Below are 15,662 nucleotides of genomic sequence, written 5' to 3'. Positions count from 1 at the left end.
CCCTTCAAAAATGATTTCAACAAAAAAATCCAAGAAACTGGAGACAAGCATGTATGGAATACGTAACTTTGTAATGTCAGAGAGCTTAATTTGTAAACTTCCATTGGTTTCACTGGACTAGAGTGCTGTGTGGGATTATGTTGAGGGGGATAGACAGAGACCCACTCATCTTCTAAGAAAGTCTATAATTTACAATTTTAGGAAATGGGGTCATTTGGTGACAGTGTCTGACACAAGAGGAAAAATCGGCTTTATGTGTTTAAGGTGCTAGCAGTTTCTTAGCTATAACTAAAGAAAACTTTCTTAAAAAGAAAACAACTTTGAGCCTAATAATGAGATTATTCCAGGGAAAACAAAATAAAGCAAAACCTTACAATAAAAAAGAATAATATCAGAAAAAGCAGTAAGAAATAAATACATCCATTCCCAACTTGGGTCAGAAGAAAGTACTCATCATTTTTCCCAAGACAAATTTTTTTTTTCTCTTACTTCACTTACTCCTCTAAACCCTCCTTTCCTTTCAGGATCTGGCCTAAGTTTGAGCTTCTCTATGAATCTACTCATGGACCCTTCAGTCTCTGTGGATTCCTCTCTCTCCTAAATTCTTCTGGTTTTCTACCATTTCTTCCAGAAGATTTAGTATTTATATCAAAGCAACAGTTTATTTCCTTCTCAGAGTGAAACTAGAAAAAAAATCAAGCTAAAATCTTATAAAATAGACTGCCTGGGAAGGTGACCATTCTAAGGCAGAGTAAGTCAATGGCCAAAAAGATTTTAGAAAATCAATGTCCTAGTCAAGATGCTACTCAGAAGGTAGAACTGAAACTCACCTGTCACTGGAAAGATGAAACCAATTAACTGAACTGTAGCTCAATTAAATGCTCCTCAACCAACGTATCAATTATTTTTATATATCTTTGGCCCTGTAATATTAGTGACTTCAGGTCTGCACCTTGCTTTCTTTATGACTAGTCTCACAACCACATCAATTAGTTGAATAATTTTTTTTTGGCAGACTTTAAAACTCTCTAGGCTTTAATTTCCCTCTCAGTAAATCAGTGAGTTGACTAGATAGATTCTGAGCTCAGAATGGACCTGTGGATCAGCTTTGTTTTTCTCGTGGGTTTATGCTTCAAACCTATGAATTCCTACTCAATCAGTTATCGATCTAAATATCAGAAGGGATATTACATTTTATCATTGTTTTATGCTTCTTACTACGTGGGACTTGTGCAGCCCACGTAATGCTGACAGAGAAGAGATTAATAAGACACTTGTGAGCTCGAAGATGGGGTGGGGGAAGGAAGGGGGACACTTAGATGTTAAGAGGACATGTCATGGTGCTGTCTAATGTGGAGTCTGTTTTTTGTTTTGGTCAATGCCAAGGAGAAAGTGACTCCACCAACTAAAGAGATTTTAAAGTGTTCCCCCAGCTGCTCCAGTGTATAATATGTTAACTGTGGGAGGATATGCAGGCTGTAAAGGAAAAACAAGTCTTGAGTGCTTGGGTTGTAGAGACATTTCCCAAATATTCAGAGGTGTTCTGTGAAAGATGGGTGTTTTTGGTCCAATAAATTTAGGAAATGTTGTAAACTGTGCCCATCACTATTGGAGATTTTTCACTATTGTATATATTAGAGGTCAGAGAATTCTGGCAGTTTGGAGACAAGCTTGGTCTGAAATCTCAAATATCCCAAAGTATATACTTTGGGAAATTTGGGGTTATTGAGTGAGAACATTGATACATCTCAAATGTATCAATAAAGCAAATGGTATCTGATAAACATACAATAATTAAAGACTCATCTTTGATCAAATATGTAAGCAAAGACTAAAGATATATCTTCAGGTATGGATTGAATGACATACTAATATTCTATAAAAGCTTCAAATAGTTTCTAAAAGAAGACCACAGCCGGCACTTTATATTTTCTCCACATGGGTGGAGGAAGAACTTTCTGAAGCATCAGAACCATTGCTTCCGCAATCTGTTTGTGTCAAAATTACCCAGGGTGCCTTGGCCCCAGTCCAGACCTACCAATTCTGAATCTCTCTGCTCAGCAACAGCATTTTTGACAAATTCTGCATTTGATTCCAATGCACAGTAAGTTTGAAATCATTGGTCTAGACCATAGTGTAGTATCATTTAATTGAAAAATAGCCAAGAAACCTGTTAAAACCACTTGCAGATAATTGAAATGATTTAAAAATACTTAAATTAGCTTAAAAATATTGTCTTGGGCTTCCCTGGTGGCGCAGTGGTTGAGAATCTGCCTGCCAATGCAGGGGACATGGGTTCGAGCCCTGGTCTGGGAGGATCCCACATGCCGCGGAGCAACTGGGCCCGTGAGCCACAACTACTGAGCCTGCGTGTCTGGAGCCTGTGCTCCGCGACAAGAGAGGCTGCGATGGTGAGAGACCCGCGCACCGCGATGAAGAGTGGCCCCCGCTCGCCGCAACTAGAGAAAGCCCTTGCACAGAAACGAAGACCCAACACAGCCAAAAATAATTAATTAATTAAAAAAAATTGTTTTAACCCATAATATAGCTGAAATAGTACAATGTTTAGAAGAATATACTGATAGTGTTCAGAGGAACAGCATGAAAGTGTCAGCAGCTTATACACATGTAATTAGAGTGGACCCACCTGGGCACTCTGATCACAAACATTGGTTCTGATAAACATTCAGTTGAACTTTGGTAACTTATTGAAAGTGGCAGAATTAGTTGTGAAATTTTTTCTTTCTTTAAGAATTTTTTTGATTATTTGGTAAGTATGCGGTTAATACAGACTTTGAAATAACTTATGGAAGACAGAATAGAAACCAAAATTGGTCATGTTTAACTTCACCCCTGCTTTCTTCATACCTATCCCCCCATTATAACACATAGGAATTCCTATGTAGAAGTAGTTTCAAAGTGATAAAGCCAAAGAACTTTCCTGGTTAGGAATACTTAAAATCATTCACCTCTGCGATGTGATTTTGTTTTATCTTACGGAAAGTTTAACAATGACTAATGTAAAAGGTTATTTCTGAGATGCCTTGGATAGGGAAGAAAAAAGAGCTCTGTAACACAGAGCAACTTTATTCTGTTTCCCAGAGTTCCAAAACACTAAAGTGATTCTAATCTTGCACTTTAGAACTTGGTGTTATCTGGGTTCATCTTTATGTTAAGTAGGTAAAGTAGCTGTCTGAATGTGTCCTTTAGCCCTTCTTGAAAGCATTGCCAGCAGTGGTTTCACGTGCCAAAGTGAGGTCCTATGACAGCATAGACATACTTTGGGGTTTACACGTAACTTGTCCACTGGAGTCTGACTCCAGTGCCCATGATCTTTTACTCTCCCGCACTGTCTTCCAGAAACGAGAAGATGGGACCACTGTCTCAATAGATTCTCCCTCCAGCTTGGGAGGCAGGTATATAAACAAATGATTGCTGCCGAAAATTTCATGGAGAAAGACGGAAGGTGATGCTAACTCTACCTGGGCATGTCAGGGAATGTATCACATAGGAGGTGGTGATTGCAGTGAGTGGTTCAGTGAAATTCACCAAGACAAGCAGAGGGACGCTCCTATGTGCAGTAACATGCTCTCACTTATAGCTAAAAAATTAACTCTCTCATCCTTCTTTCACAGCCATTTTTGGTGTTACCAATCCTCCGTGATCTCCTAACAATTTTCCTGTGCCTGTTGTAGCACTTATCCTATATAACAATTAGTGTACATGTTTATTTTTCTCTCCAGACCTAGAGCTCCTTAACCAAAGACTTTTTTATCTTTGTGTACCTCATAAAGACTAGGCATTAGTAAATATTTGCTGAACCAGTGAACTAATGAGAGTAAAATTGTTTTCTGAGATTTTCAACATTCTATAATTAATACATTTCTGAAGAGCTTTGTTAAATTAAAAAATATTTTATATATGTAGTAATGGAACACACTACTAAGGGGCTGAGGATATGTACAGTAAGGTACTGGTGATCCTGAAGGAAGCTATTGTGGTAAAATCCAGATATGAGATGTGGCTCTTAGCAAGATTGGAGGAAGTGCCCCTTTTTAGGAATAATTCAAAGAAAAGTCATACATTAGAATGTAACTACTTGCCTAATCCTTTTAGAATTTTCTTCTCCAGTTTTTGCTCTTTATTGCTGACAGGCTCTTTGGACGTGGGCAGCTCTCCAGAGGCCGGAGGTTCTCTCTCCGTCTCTTCAGCGGCCTCCTCGCAGGCCCTGTCCTCATTGTCAGGTGGTGCTGTGTTCTCAGGCTGCTCCTTGGCCGTGGTGGGACCCTCTTTCCCTGCCGTGCTGACAGCAGACCCGTACGTGTTAATGATGTCTTCCAGTTGTCGGTTCAGTTCTTCAGAGATATCATGGGCTCCCCGTTCAGGCTGCACATCTGCCTCCTCCTCAGGTGCTAGGAGTGGGGTTGAGGAATCCTGATCATCTTGCTTCTCAAGGCCATTTTGACTGGGCAATACTGAACTGTCCCCCACAGGTGTTGACTGTGGCTCCCCCGACAGCTGTACAGACTGATTGGTCTCCATACTGGGAGTGGTATCTGGTGGTAAGCACAGCCAGCGTTGATGTGGTTAACCCAGTTACAGGTAAATGGTAAGGCTATTCCCACATGGGCACCTACTAATTACAGTTTCTAACATAGAATGAATGTACTTCCACAAACCGTCAATATTGCAATTAGTTGAGTAGGAACAGTGAGAAGCATCTTTCCAAATCGAGTCATACCATTAGCATATTTTTGGTTTTGGTCTTTAAATTCCGATAGTATCTCCTATTACTGATGTTAACAGAGTAATTCAAGATACCGTTTTTCATGGTCATATTTGTCATTTTGCTTAGAATAGCCAGTTTGTGTTACCATTCTCTTATATAATTCTATGTAGATTTACAATCGTTATAAATACAATGATATATACATTTAACGTTTAAATTTAAATTGGTGCTTTTTTCCCCAAAGTTAAAACATTGAATGCAAGAGCCATTGACCTTACTAAAATCATTCATAATGATAACATTCTAAACTCTATTTTAATCCATATTGATTAGTATGAGTCCATTAATATAAATGAATTATTATATTGGATACAGGAGATACTTGCTTGTCTGGTATTTTCCTTTTCCCAAATGAGCAACATGTAATTATCAATCAGAAAAACACTTTTTATTTTCTGAGGTTCAAACCAGCCTCATTTTTGGAATAAGAGAGAATGAGGAAAGGTATAAATTAACTAATGAACTTGTATGGAAACATGGTGATGCTCATAATAACAATTCCTTGAGTTTCTATACCTTTTTGTTCTGATATAAAAACTGACTTTCTTTTAGAAAAAAAACAGATTGCAACTTTCTTGTCTCAGTCAAGGAGCTCTAGGATAACAATACTTTTTAAGAAGTAGAAATGTCTAAAAAGCAGGGAGGGAATGAACTAGGCGAATAATCCAGGTATAATATGGGCTCTTTGGAAATAGGGGGTGAGGAATGGGCTGAGGGTTTCTGGCTATCACCGTTTCTAGTGTTGCAGTACCTTTGGCTTAGACCTTTAAGTTATGGTGCGCTTTATTTGTAAATAATAGTTAATGGTGATGCTGCTAATTAGCAGCATACAATTACGGCAGGGTCCTAATAACACACAGGTTTTGCTGTTGCGGTGGCATGAAAGCGAAAACTAAAACATACTGCTCCATGTGCTATGCAGCTTCCTCCTCTGGTTCTTAGGGCAGGCAATGTCAAATGCTCGAATGCAAACAACAGAAAATTCAATGTACGGACATTGCCACCTACCTGTGGCCCTCACCAAATACTCATTAACTTTGAAGGAAGTACATTTTTCTCTCATTTATTTTAATTCACCATCTTTATTATCAAACGATGCAGTAAACAGCTTCATTGTCTTCATCACTGGAATTCTTTATCCTGACCCCTGCTTGTTGGGCACACACATCTATATATAACTTGTGCTTCCCCTGAACTTGGAGAAAGACACATGGCACCTGCTGTCCAGCCAGAAGTTATTTTAAGCTCTTCTAAAAGGAGCCCTGGCCTTTAGCACTTCGTCTTTGGAAATCAAGGGAAGAGAATACTTTTTAAATCAAATTGAAAACAGTAAACATTTATTGGTTTAAATCCATATGTGGGTTTTAAAGTGTTAGGGAGCCTCCTGAGGATGAAATAAAATCTAAAGTAAACCAAACTTTAAAGCAATGAATTTAAAACTGATTGTCCATAGGAATTTTAGTGTGATTAGTCTAAATGCAAGCGTTTTGTTTGTATTTGATTTATTCTTCATTCATCAGAGGCCATAATCATTGATTTTTTTTATATTAAGTCCATGGATCTCCTTTAAACTCATGCTCCACATTTACTTTAAAACAGAATAACTGAGTTGTTGTAAACCACAGGACAACTCAATTCCTAAAAGTAGCCTCAAGACAAATCCACAAGAGGAAAAAAACAAAGAACTCTGTTACTTTTAAATTCTCTTTCTATATCAATCAGTTTTACAGCAAGGAATTATTTCTGTTTTATTTTCTATAAACTTCATTGCCCATCTTTTGCCTCCTCTGAGAGAGAATTTTTCACTTGTCCTGGCAGTCCCAACAGATTACCACACACACATCCCTTCCTGAGCAACACATTTTAATTGTAAATAAAACAATGGAAAGTTCTTCAACAGTTCACTGGCAGTCTCAAAGTTGCAAGTTTTGAACACCACAAACCGCACCCTACATCATCTCACAGGGCTTGGGGGAGTGTTTTTCATACTTACCAGAAGGCAAGGTGCTAAGCAGAGAGAGAAAGGAGAGGCAAGAGGCAGCAAGCTAGTCAAGCAGCAGCAACAGCAGGAGACAGGCGGGGGCTGAGTTCTTACCAGGGAGAGAGAAACCAAACACACACACACACACACACACACACACACACACACACACACGCAGCAGGAGAGCAGGGAGGGGGTGGGGAGGGGAGAGGAACATCCTGTGACACAGCAAGAGAGAAATACACTCAAGCTTTAGTAGCTGTCTCCTGGGCAAATGTCTTAGAAAAGAGAAGCAGCTGGTACATCTTATCAGACTCCATGTTTTGTCCTTTAAAAAATATTTAAACTCTCAGTACATAGCCCCTTTGCTAGCGCAGTTTTTCACCATTGTTGTTCTTCGGGGCAGAGATCAGTTTTTCTTATTTCTTGGTTTATTTCCAGTGTGGTCTATGATTCATCTTCTTTTTTTACCACCTTCTTATGCTAGCTTAATTAGTGTCAAGTTTCTTATAGGAATCAAGGAAAAAGAAGAAACATGGCATAACAAAAAGGAGATGGTAGAAACACTTTAATTCTTATGTCATTGTTTGGTTTTGTCCTAAAATTTGAAATAAAAATTTAGACAGCTCTTTTGGCACTGGGTTTAGTGCCATCTTCATGTACATGCTAATTGGCGTGACCTCAGACCCCACGTCTTACTCAGGTAACTGCCTTTACTCAGGTAAGCCCTGGGGAAGCAGTTGCTTTTTCTTTAGTTGCCGGCTTTCCCACCTTCCACAGTGACTTTTCCAAGTCTTTCCCACCATCTCAAGCCTTCAACCTGTTCCTTAATCCTCCTCAGAAAAATAACCTCCTCTTCATTCACCATATAATGCCTCTTTCTCTTAACCTACGTCCATTCCCCTTTTCTTCTCTTTCTGGAGAATGTGTTCCCACACTTTTCCAAGTTGGGTCCCCCCATCAGAGTTTCTGATCTTGGGACTGGCTGGGCATATTGATAGCCACTGTGTTAGGCAGAATCATGCCACCAGAAAGACTTCCACATCCTAATCCCAGGAACCTGTGAATATGCTATGTTACATGGTGAAACAGACTTTGCAGATGTGATCAAGTTGAGGATCTTGAGATAGACACACTATCCAGAATTACTTGGGTGGGTCCCTTGTAATCACAAGGGTCCTTGTAAATGAAAGAGGGAAGCAGGAGGGTCAGAGTCAGAAAAGAAGATTTGATGATCCAAGCAGAGGTCAGAGTGATGGAGGGACACAAGCCAAGAAATGTGAGGACCCCCGAGAAGCTGGGAAAGACAAGGAAGCACATTCTTCTTGAGATCCTCCAGAAGGAATGCAATTCTGCTGACACCTGATTTCAGCCCAGTGAAACTCATTTTGGATTTTTGACCTCCAGAACTGTAAAAGAAGAAATTTGTGTTGTTTATAAGCCACTAGATTTGTGGTAACCTGTTATAGTAGCAAAAGGAAACTGAAATAATCCTACTCCCCAACATTTTTTCACCCCTTTCTCCGAGTTCAGGGAAGGCATAGGTTATAGATAGATGAGTACCCAGTAAGTGGAGGTCAGGATAAAGAAATTCCAGAGAGGAAGACAGTGAAGCTGTTTACTGCATCATTTGATAATAATGTTGGTGAATTAAAATGGGTGAGAGAAAAAAGTACTTCCTTCGAAGTTAATGAGTACTTGGTGAGGGCCACAGTGAGTGATATTTCATATTGGATTGTAGCAAACCAGCCCGGAGAGATCTCTCAGTAAATACAAACAATAAGTCAGTGCTTCTCAAATTTAAGTAATGTACATATTCTCTTAACAGAATAACTTAATGTTGAAATTAAGTTAAAGGAAGAAAGAACTCACCATGACTGAAACAAATTATATTATTATTTGTACCAATATATACTGATGTAAAAATAGGTATAAACTTCTGATACTTAGTTATTATATGATACAATTAAAAAATATTATTTAGAAAACCCTACAGAACCAATAAATACAATTCAGAATAACAGCATTACTTTTATGTGACTGATAATATTTTGCTGAACCCAGATTGCTACTTGCAACATGAATATGGTACTGGCTACTGGTCCTTTTGAGTTCCTGGCACTCTTCTACAATAGGCTTTATGAAATGACTCAATTTCATCAACACTTGGTCCATTCAGATTACTACATAAGTTTCATTCATATGACCTGCCATAATTTCAACTGGACTTCCTTTGATATTAATGCATCATTTATTGCTCTTTCTCATCTTCCTGCAATTATTAAAATAATTGGTGCTAACTTAACTAGATGTACACATGATAATGAAGGCACAAAATGAACGATATACATGGTAACAACAAAATGACAGCTACCCAGATAATCCAGAATTGACTTACACAGGCATACCTTGGAGATATTGCGAGTTAAGTTTCAGACCACCAAAATAAAGCTAATATTGCAATAAATCAAGTCACATGAACTTTTTTGTTTCCCAGTGTATATAAAAGTTATGTTTACACTGTACTGTAGTCTATTAAGGATGCCATAGCATTATGTCTAAAAAAAACCAGTGTACATAGCTTAATTAAAAAATACTGTTTTGATAAAAAATGCTAGCCATCATCTGAGCCTTCAGTGAGTTGGAATATTTTTGCTGACGGAGGGTCTTGCCTCAGTGTTGGCTGCTGATTTATCAGGATGGTGGCTGCTCAAGGCTGGGGTGGCTGGGGTAATTTCTTTTTTTTTTTTTTTTTTTTTTTTTGTGCGGTACGCGGGCCTCTCACCGCTGTGGCCTCTCCCGTTGCAGAGCACAGGCTCCGGATGTGCCATGGCTCACGGGCCCAGCCGCTCCGCGGCATGTGGGATCTTCCCGGACCGGGGCACGAACCCGTGTCCCCTGCATCGGCAGGCGGACTGTCGACCACTGCGCCACCAGGGAAGCCCGCTGGGGTAATTTCTTAAATAAGACAACAGTGAAGTTTGCCACACTGATTAACTCTTCCTTTCACAAATGATTTCTCTGTAGCATGCAATCCTGTTTGATAACATCTTACCCACAGTAGAGCTTTCAAAATTAGAGTCTGTCCTCTCCAACCCTGCTGCTGTTTTATGAACAAAGTTTATGTAAAATTCTAAATCGTTTACTGTCATTTCAACAGTCTTCACAGCATCTTCACCAGGAGTAGATTCCATCTCAAAAAACCACTTTCTTTGTTCATACATAAGAAGCAACTCCTTATGTTAAGGGTTTTACCGTGAGATTGCAGCAATTCAGTCACACCTTCAGACTCCACTTCTAATTCTATTTCACATCTGCAGTTACTTCCTCTACTGAAGTCTGGAACCCCTCAAAGTCATCCATGAGGGCTGGAATCAACTTCTGCCAAACTCTAGTGAATGTTGATATTCTGACCTCTTCCCATGAATCATGAATGTTCTTAAAGGTATCTAGAATGGTGAATCCTTTCCAGAAAGTTTTCAATTTACTTTACCCAGATCTATCAGAGAAATCACTATCTATGGCAGCTATAGCCTTACAAAATATATTTCTTAAATAATAAGACTTAAAAGTTGAAATAATTCCTTGATCTATGGACTGAAGAATGGGTGTTTTGTTAGCAGTCATGAAAACAACACTAATCTCATAGTACACCTCCATCAGAGCTCTTGGATGACCAGGTGCTTTGTCAATGAACAGTAATCTTTTGAAAGGAGTCTTTTTTTCTGGGCAATAGGTCTCAACAGTTGGCTTAAAATATTCAGTAAACTATGTTGTAAATAGATGTGCTGTCATCCGGGCTTTGTTGTTCCACTGATAGAGCACAGGCAGAGTAGATTTAGCATAATTCTTGAGGGCCGTAGGATTTTTGGAATGGTAAATGAGCATTGGTTTCAACTTCTCTTCCTAACAAGAGAGTCAGCCTGTCCTTTGAAGCTTTGAAGCCAAGCATTGACTCCTCCTCTCTAGCTGTGAAAGTCCTAGATGGCATCTTCTTCCAATATAAGACTGTTTTGTCTACACTAAAAACCTGTTTAGTGTTGCCACCTTCATTAATTATCTTAGCTAGATCTTCTGGATAACTTGCTGCAGCTTCTATATCAGGGACTTGCTGCTTCACCTTATACTTCTATATGATGGAGACAGCTTCTTTCCTTAAACCTCATGAACCAACCTCGCTAGATTCAGACTTCTCTTCTGCAGCTTCCTGACCTCTCTCAGCCTTCATAGAATTGAAGAGGGTTAATGCTCTGGATTAGGCTTTGGCTTAAGGGAATATCGTGGCTGGTTTGATCTTCTATCCAGACCACTAAAACATTTTCCCTAACAGTGAGAAGGCTGTTTTGCTTTCTTATCATTCATGTGTTCACTGGAATAGCACTTTTAATTTCCTTCAGGAATGTTTACAGGGCTTCCCCGGTGGTGCAGTGATTGGGAGTCTGCCTGCCGATGCAGGGGACACGGGTTCGTGCCCCGGTCCGGGAGGAACCCACATGCCGCGGAGCGGCTGGGTCCATGAGCCATGGCCGCCGAGCCTGCGCGTCCGGAGCCTGTGCTCCGCAACGGGAGAGGCCACGACAGTGAGAGGCCCGCGTACCGCAAAAAAAAAAAAAAAAAAAAAAAAGAATGTTTACATTCACAACTTGTGCATGAGACTTAGCTTTTAGCCTATCTTGGCTTTCAACACGGCTTCCTCACGAAGCCTAGTCATTTCTAGCTTTTGATTTAAAGTGAGACATGTATGACTCTTCCTTTTACTTAGAGGCCATTGTAGGGTTATTACTTGGCCTAATTTTAATATTGTCATGTCTCAGGGAATAGGGAGGCCTGAGGAGAAGGAGAGACAGGGAAACAGCTGGTCGGTGGACAAGCAACACTTATCCATTAAGTTCCACATCTTATATGAGCATGGTTTGTGGTGTTCCAACAAATTACAATAATAACATCAAAGATTACTAATTACAGATTGCCATAAGAAATATGATAATAATGAAAATGTTTGAAATATTTGGAGAATTACCAAAATGTGATACAGAGACATGAAGTGAGCAAATACTATTAGAAAAAAATGGTACCAATAGACTTGCTAGATGCAGGGTTGCCTCAAACCTTCAATTTGTAAAAAATGCAATATATGTGAAGCACAGTAAAGCAAAACTCAGTAACATGAGGTATACCTGTACATATTAATTACAATTAAAATGAATATACAAACACACTAACTAGTGGCTCCCAAGAATCTATCTGTAACGTGGTAGAGGCTCAAAGAAGGCAACTAAAAAGACAAATCAGTAGAGCTCAGTGCTTTATTATAAAATCAATCTTGGAGCTACTGTAAGGAATAAATTTATTTTTTGAAAATAACATTGTTATGTAAGTATTACAAGAAAATAGTTGAAAATGATACTAAAAAGCTTATCACGAGAAACGGTATTCCTTTGTTCTCCCCACTATCCCTTCCTCCAACTTTGCCATGCTCCCCAAAGCTCCCCAGGCAAAAATATTAAACTATTACAGATATTGCTTCTGTGATTTACTTCCTCATTTGTAAATAAGATGCCTAGATTGCTATCTGTCAACTCATCAGTTTTTGACATTACCTATTGTCTTCCCATAATGATAGGTAAAGATTTAGATTATTTACACCACTTTTCCTTTCCTTATTTCTCAAGAAAATTACATCTCAATTTTTAATTCATATCTATGTTTTCATTATTGAAATAAAGTTCAATGCTAAATCAGGTAGAACACTGTGATAATGGGTCCATTCTTTTGCAATTTTATGTTTTTCCTGGAGTTAATGATTACCTTTTCTTTTTATTTGTTTCGTATTGAGAACACTCTGTCTTTCCAACCTGTACAAGAACTCTGTAAAATACCTCTCTATGCAATTTCCTCCAAGATCAAATCTATCAGGTAATTTTATACATTCTAATATTTCTTGGAGATATCACTTCCACATACCAACACCCTCAGAGCCTTGACTTCCTGCTCTGGTCCAGTTTGGTAACTTTCTTGGTCTGCTGCACAGCTGTGGTCCTAGCACTTCCTTTGCTGTCATCCTGGGAATTCCCTTTACCTTTCTCATGTTTCCTAATTTCCATTCTTCCTCTTTCTTGGTTTACTTCCTCATTTAGTGAAACATATTGTCTATTGGCTTCCTGAGAAAGCATTTATGGGAAACTTTGTACGCCTCAAATGCCTTTTTGCTACTCTTGTACTTACTTGATTAATTGGTTAGATATAAACCTTTTTACAAAATGTAAAAAAAAATTTTGGGTAAAACGTTTTTACATCTCTATCAAAGTTTTTAAGGCATTATTCCCTTGTCTATTCATTTCAAATTTTTGTCTTAAAATTTTATTCCTGGTCCTTTGTATGATCTGTTTCTTTTTTCCTCTCTGGAACCTCTTAGAATCTACTCTTTAACTCTGATATCATGAAGCTTCACAATAATAAAATTTGATGTGGGCCGTTTTTCATTGATTGTGTTGGGTGCTTAATGGGTTTTTAAATCTGGAGACTCATGTATTTAACCTCCTTCCCACTTTATAATTTGTTCTCACCTTGTTCTCCTCTGGACCTCATATCCCTGAGTCCAGAACTTTTTTGGTTAACTTTCTCCAGAGAACAATCCTCAGGTATCCCAAAAAGGTGGAGAGAGGTTACTTGACTTTGTGATGTGGAGTTGGGGACCCTTCGGTTTAACTGTTCTCCTAGTTAAAAAACCAAATACAAAAACCAAACAAACAAAAGACTAGCCACCAAATGATCCCATTGTAGTCCCCTGCCTTACTATTACTTTTGATAGTATCACCACTTGCTGAGTATTAACTTGAAATTCTTTAGCCTTTTCAGAGTCTACCAGGCAAATTAGCTTGCTTTTCACTTTCTCACTGCCTTTCCTGTGGCCATCCAACCCTGTTTCTGTCAAGCACACTTTTTCTGTGGGATCATTTGCCATTATGTCTTGTGTTGTAGTCCTCGTTCATTGTGGTTTGGGGTTTATGGATTCAGTTCTTCTGATTTCATTGATGTTAGAGTTTCTATTTCTGTTTCTTGTTCTTTTTTGCTAGTGAGTTTTAGAGGAGAAAGAGGTCAGAAAAAAATCTTTATAATGTCATCTTGGATTCAGGGAGATCTACTTAACCATTTTAATAGTCCCGCAATGAAATGAACTATCTTCCAAAGAAAGAAGCTCCAATTTTGGCAATATCCAATAAAGCCTGGTTGTTCTTTCTTTTAAAGATACTGAAGAAGAAATTTCTGCATGGTGGGAGCAGTGGGGGAGGATTAGATTAAATGACTCACTTATGATCTCTTTCAAATATAAGAGTTTATGAATTCTACCATGGGCTTAAGAGAAGCAGAAATCATATAATAATTATGGCTATAATCCTGAAAATTAGGCAGCCTCCATATGAATTCCAGTTCTGTCTTTTACTTAGGCTCTATTTTAATTTCTTCAGCTTTAATTTCTTACTCTGTAAAATGGGACTACCTATTTTATACGGTTGATCTGAGATTAACACAGTAAATATGATCTATGTAATGAACACTAATCTATGTTAACTAATTCCAGTAATGATGCATTTAAGACAAGCCTGTGAAATGGGAATTAATATTTTCTAAACTAATAGCATTTTGAAATTGTTGCTGTTTAGAATCGAGTTTAAGTGTGAGAATCTATTTTATCATTTCTTGGTCATGGTATATATACACTTGACCTGGGTTAGACTTGTCTTGGGGTAAGGAGCAAGTCTGTACACTCTGTTTTCCTCAGCAGACATCACCTTTGTGTTTCTAGAATAGGAGAAAGTGTGGGCTTGTGGTCAAGCAGAGATTATTTTCAATTAGTCTAAATACAAAACCATGCAGCAAGTTACAATATTTGATTCCTATGGTGATACCTCTTTAATTTGTACTAGCTGTGTGTAGATGGTCTCCAGAAGTGAAATGTATGATTCACACCCTATGAAAAGAATTTAGTTTTATTACTTTAAAGTGAGAATTAGTTAAACAAGGATTGTCTCTGTTAAAGGGCAATGTGAAGTAGCTTTCACAAATAAAATAAATCATTTGAAATTTGCATAAGTATTGGGTGCCACACTTGGAAAGAAGAACTCCACTTCTTAAGTGTAAAAATATTTACACTTAAATATTTTTTCATGATAACAATTTAATCATGAATTTCTTCTTATAAATAATGCAGATAAATTTTAGAGTAAGCTCCTTTACACAGATTCTCTAATCTCAATTAAAAAGATTTGCTGCATGCATTCCACAAGGGAGATTTGGCTCATGTCAATATTTTGTTCAAGGAAGGTCAGAATAAAATCTGTCATATTGCAGTAATATTGGATTCATCTCTGAAGAGTCCCTCCCTACTGCATTGCTGAATGTAGTAGAGACCCAGGAGCATGGGACTGTGTACTGCCTTGTTCACACGAAATGTGTGCACTGAGGGTAGAGCTGAGTTTTCATGGCCACCAAGGACTGCAGCAATGGCATTCTCCAGAACAGGCTTCACTGTTCTAACCTGCCGGCAAGGGGGCTGGAAGACCATATGGCTGAAGCATGGTGATGTTTCTCCCCTCCATCCTGTCTAAACCTGTGTCACCAACAGTTTATCCAGCCGAGTTCTAGGATACTATTTTGGGTAGTGGTCTGCTTGTTGCTGCAGCTTGGCAGGAAAACCCTGCTGGCATTCGAATACTCTAGCATAACCCTGGGGGCAGAATTCCCGAACTCCAGGGTTACAGTCACTTCGTGGTGTCCCCCTTCCTCTGGCTCATGTTCCCCACAGGAGACTTGGGAAATAGATCCCTTTTGAAAGAACTCTGGTCATAAGATACCAAAATTAATGACAAGAAGGCAATGATGCAGACTGAC

General features: G+C 38.7%; 1 protein-coding gene across 1 annotated transcript in view; it reads right to left on the bottom strand.

Annotated features, from left to right (window-relative positions):
• The window catches only part of TXLNB (taxilin beta), a 40,198-nt gene extending 33,300 nt beyond the window's left edge, over positions 1 to 6,898 (bottom strand). The window contains exons 1-2 of the mRNA XM_060167228.1: positions 6,783 to 6,898; positions 4,104 to 4,556 (exon numbers count right to left, since the gene is read on the bottom strand). Coding sequence (XP_060023211.1) covers positions 4,104 to 4,542 — 439 coding nt within the window. The 5' untranslated portion in view covers positions 4,543 to 4,556; positions 6,783 to 6,898. The remainder of the gene's footprint in view (positions 1 to 4,103; positions 4,557 to 6,782) is intronic.
• Between the last annotated feature and the right edge of the window lie 8,764 nt (positions 6,899 to 15,662).

Source organism: Lagenorhynchus albirostris, chromosome 12 (genome assembly GCF_949774975.1).
Source record: "Lagenorhynchus albirostris chromosome 12, mLagAlb1.1, whole genome shotgun sequence".
Lineage (NCBI taxonomy): Eukaryota > Metazoa > Chordata > Mammalia > Artiodactyla > Delphinidae > Lagenorhynchus > Lagenorhynchus albirostris.
This window is presented reverse-complemented; position numbering and strand designations above follow the sequence as displayed.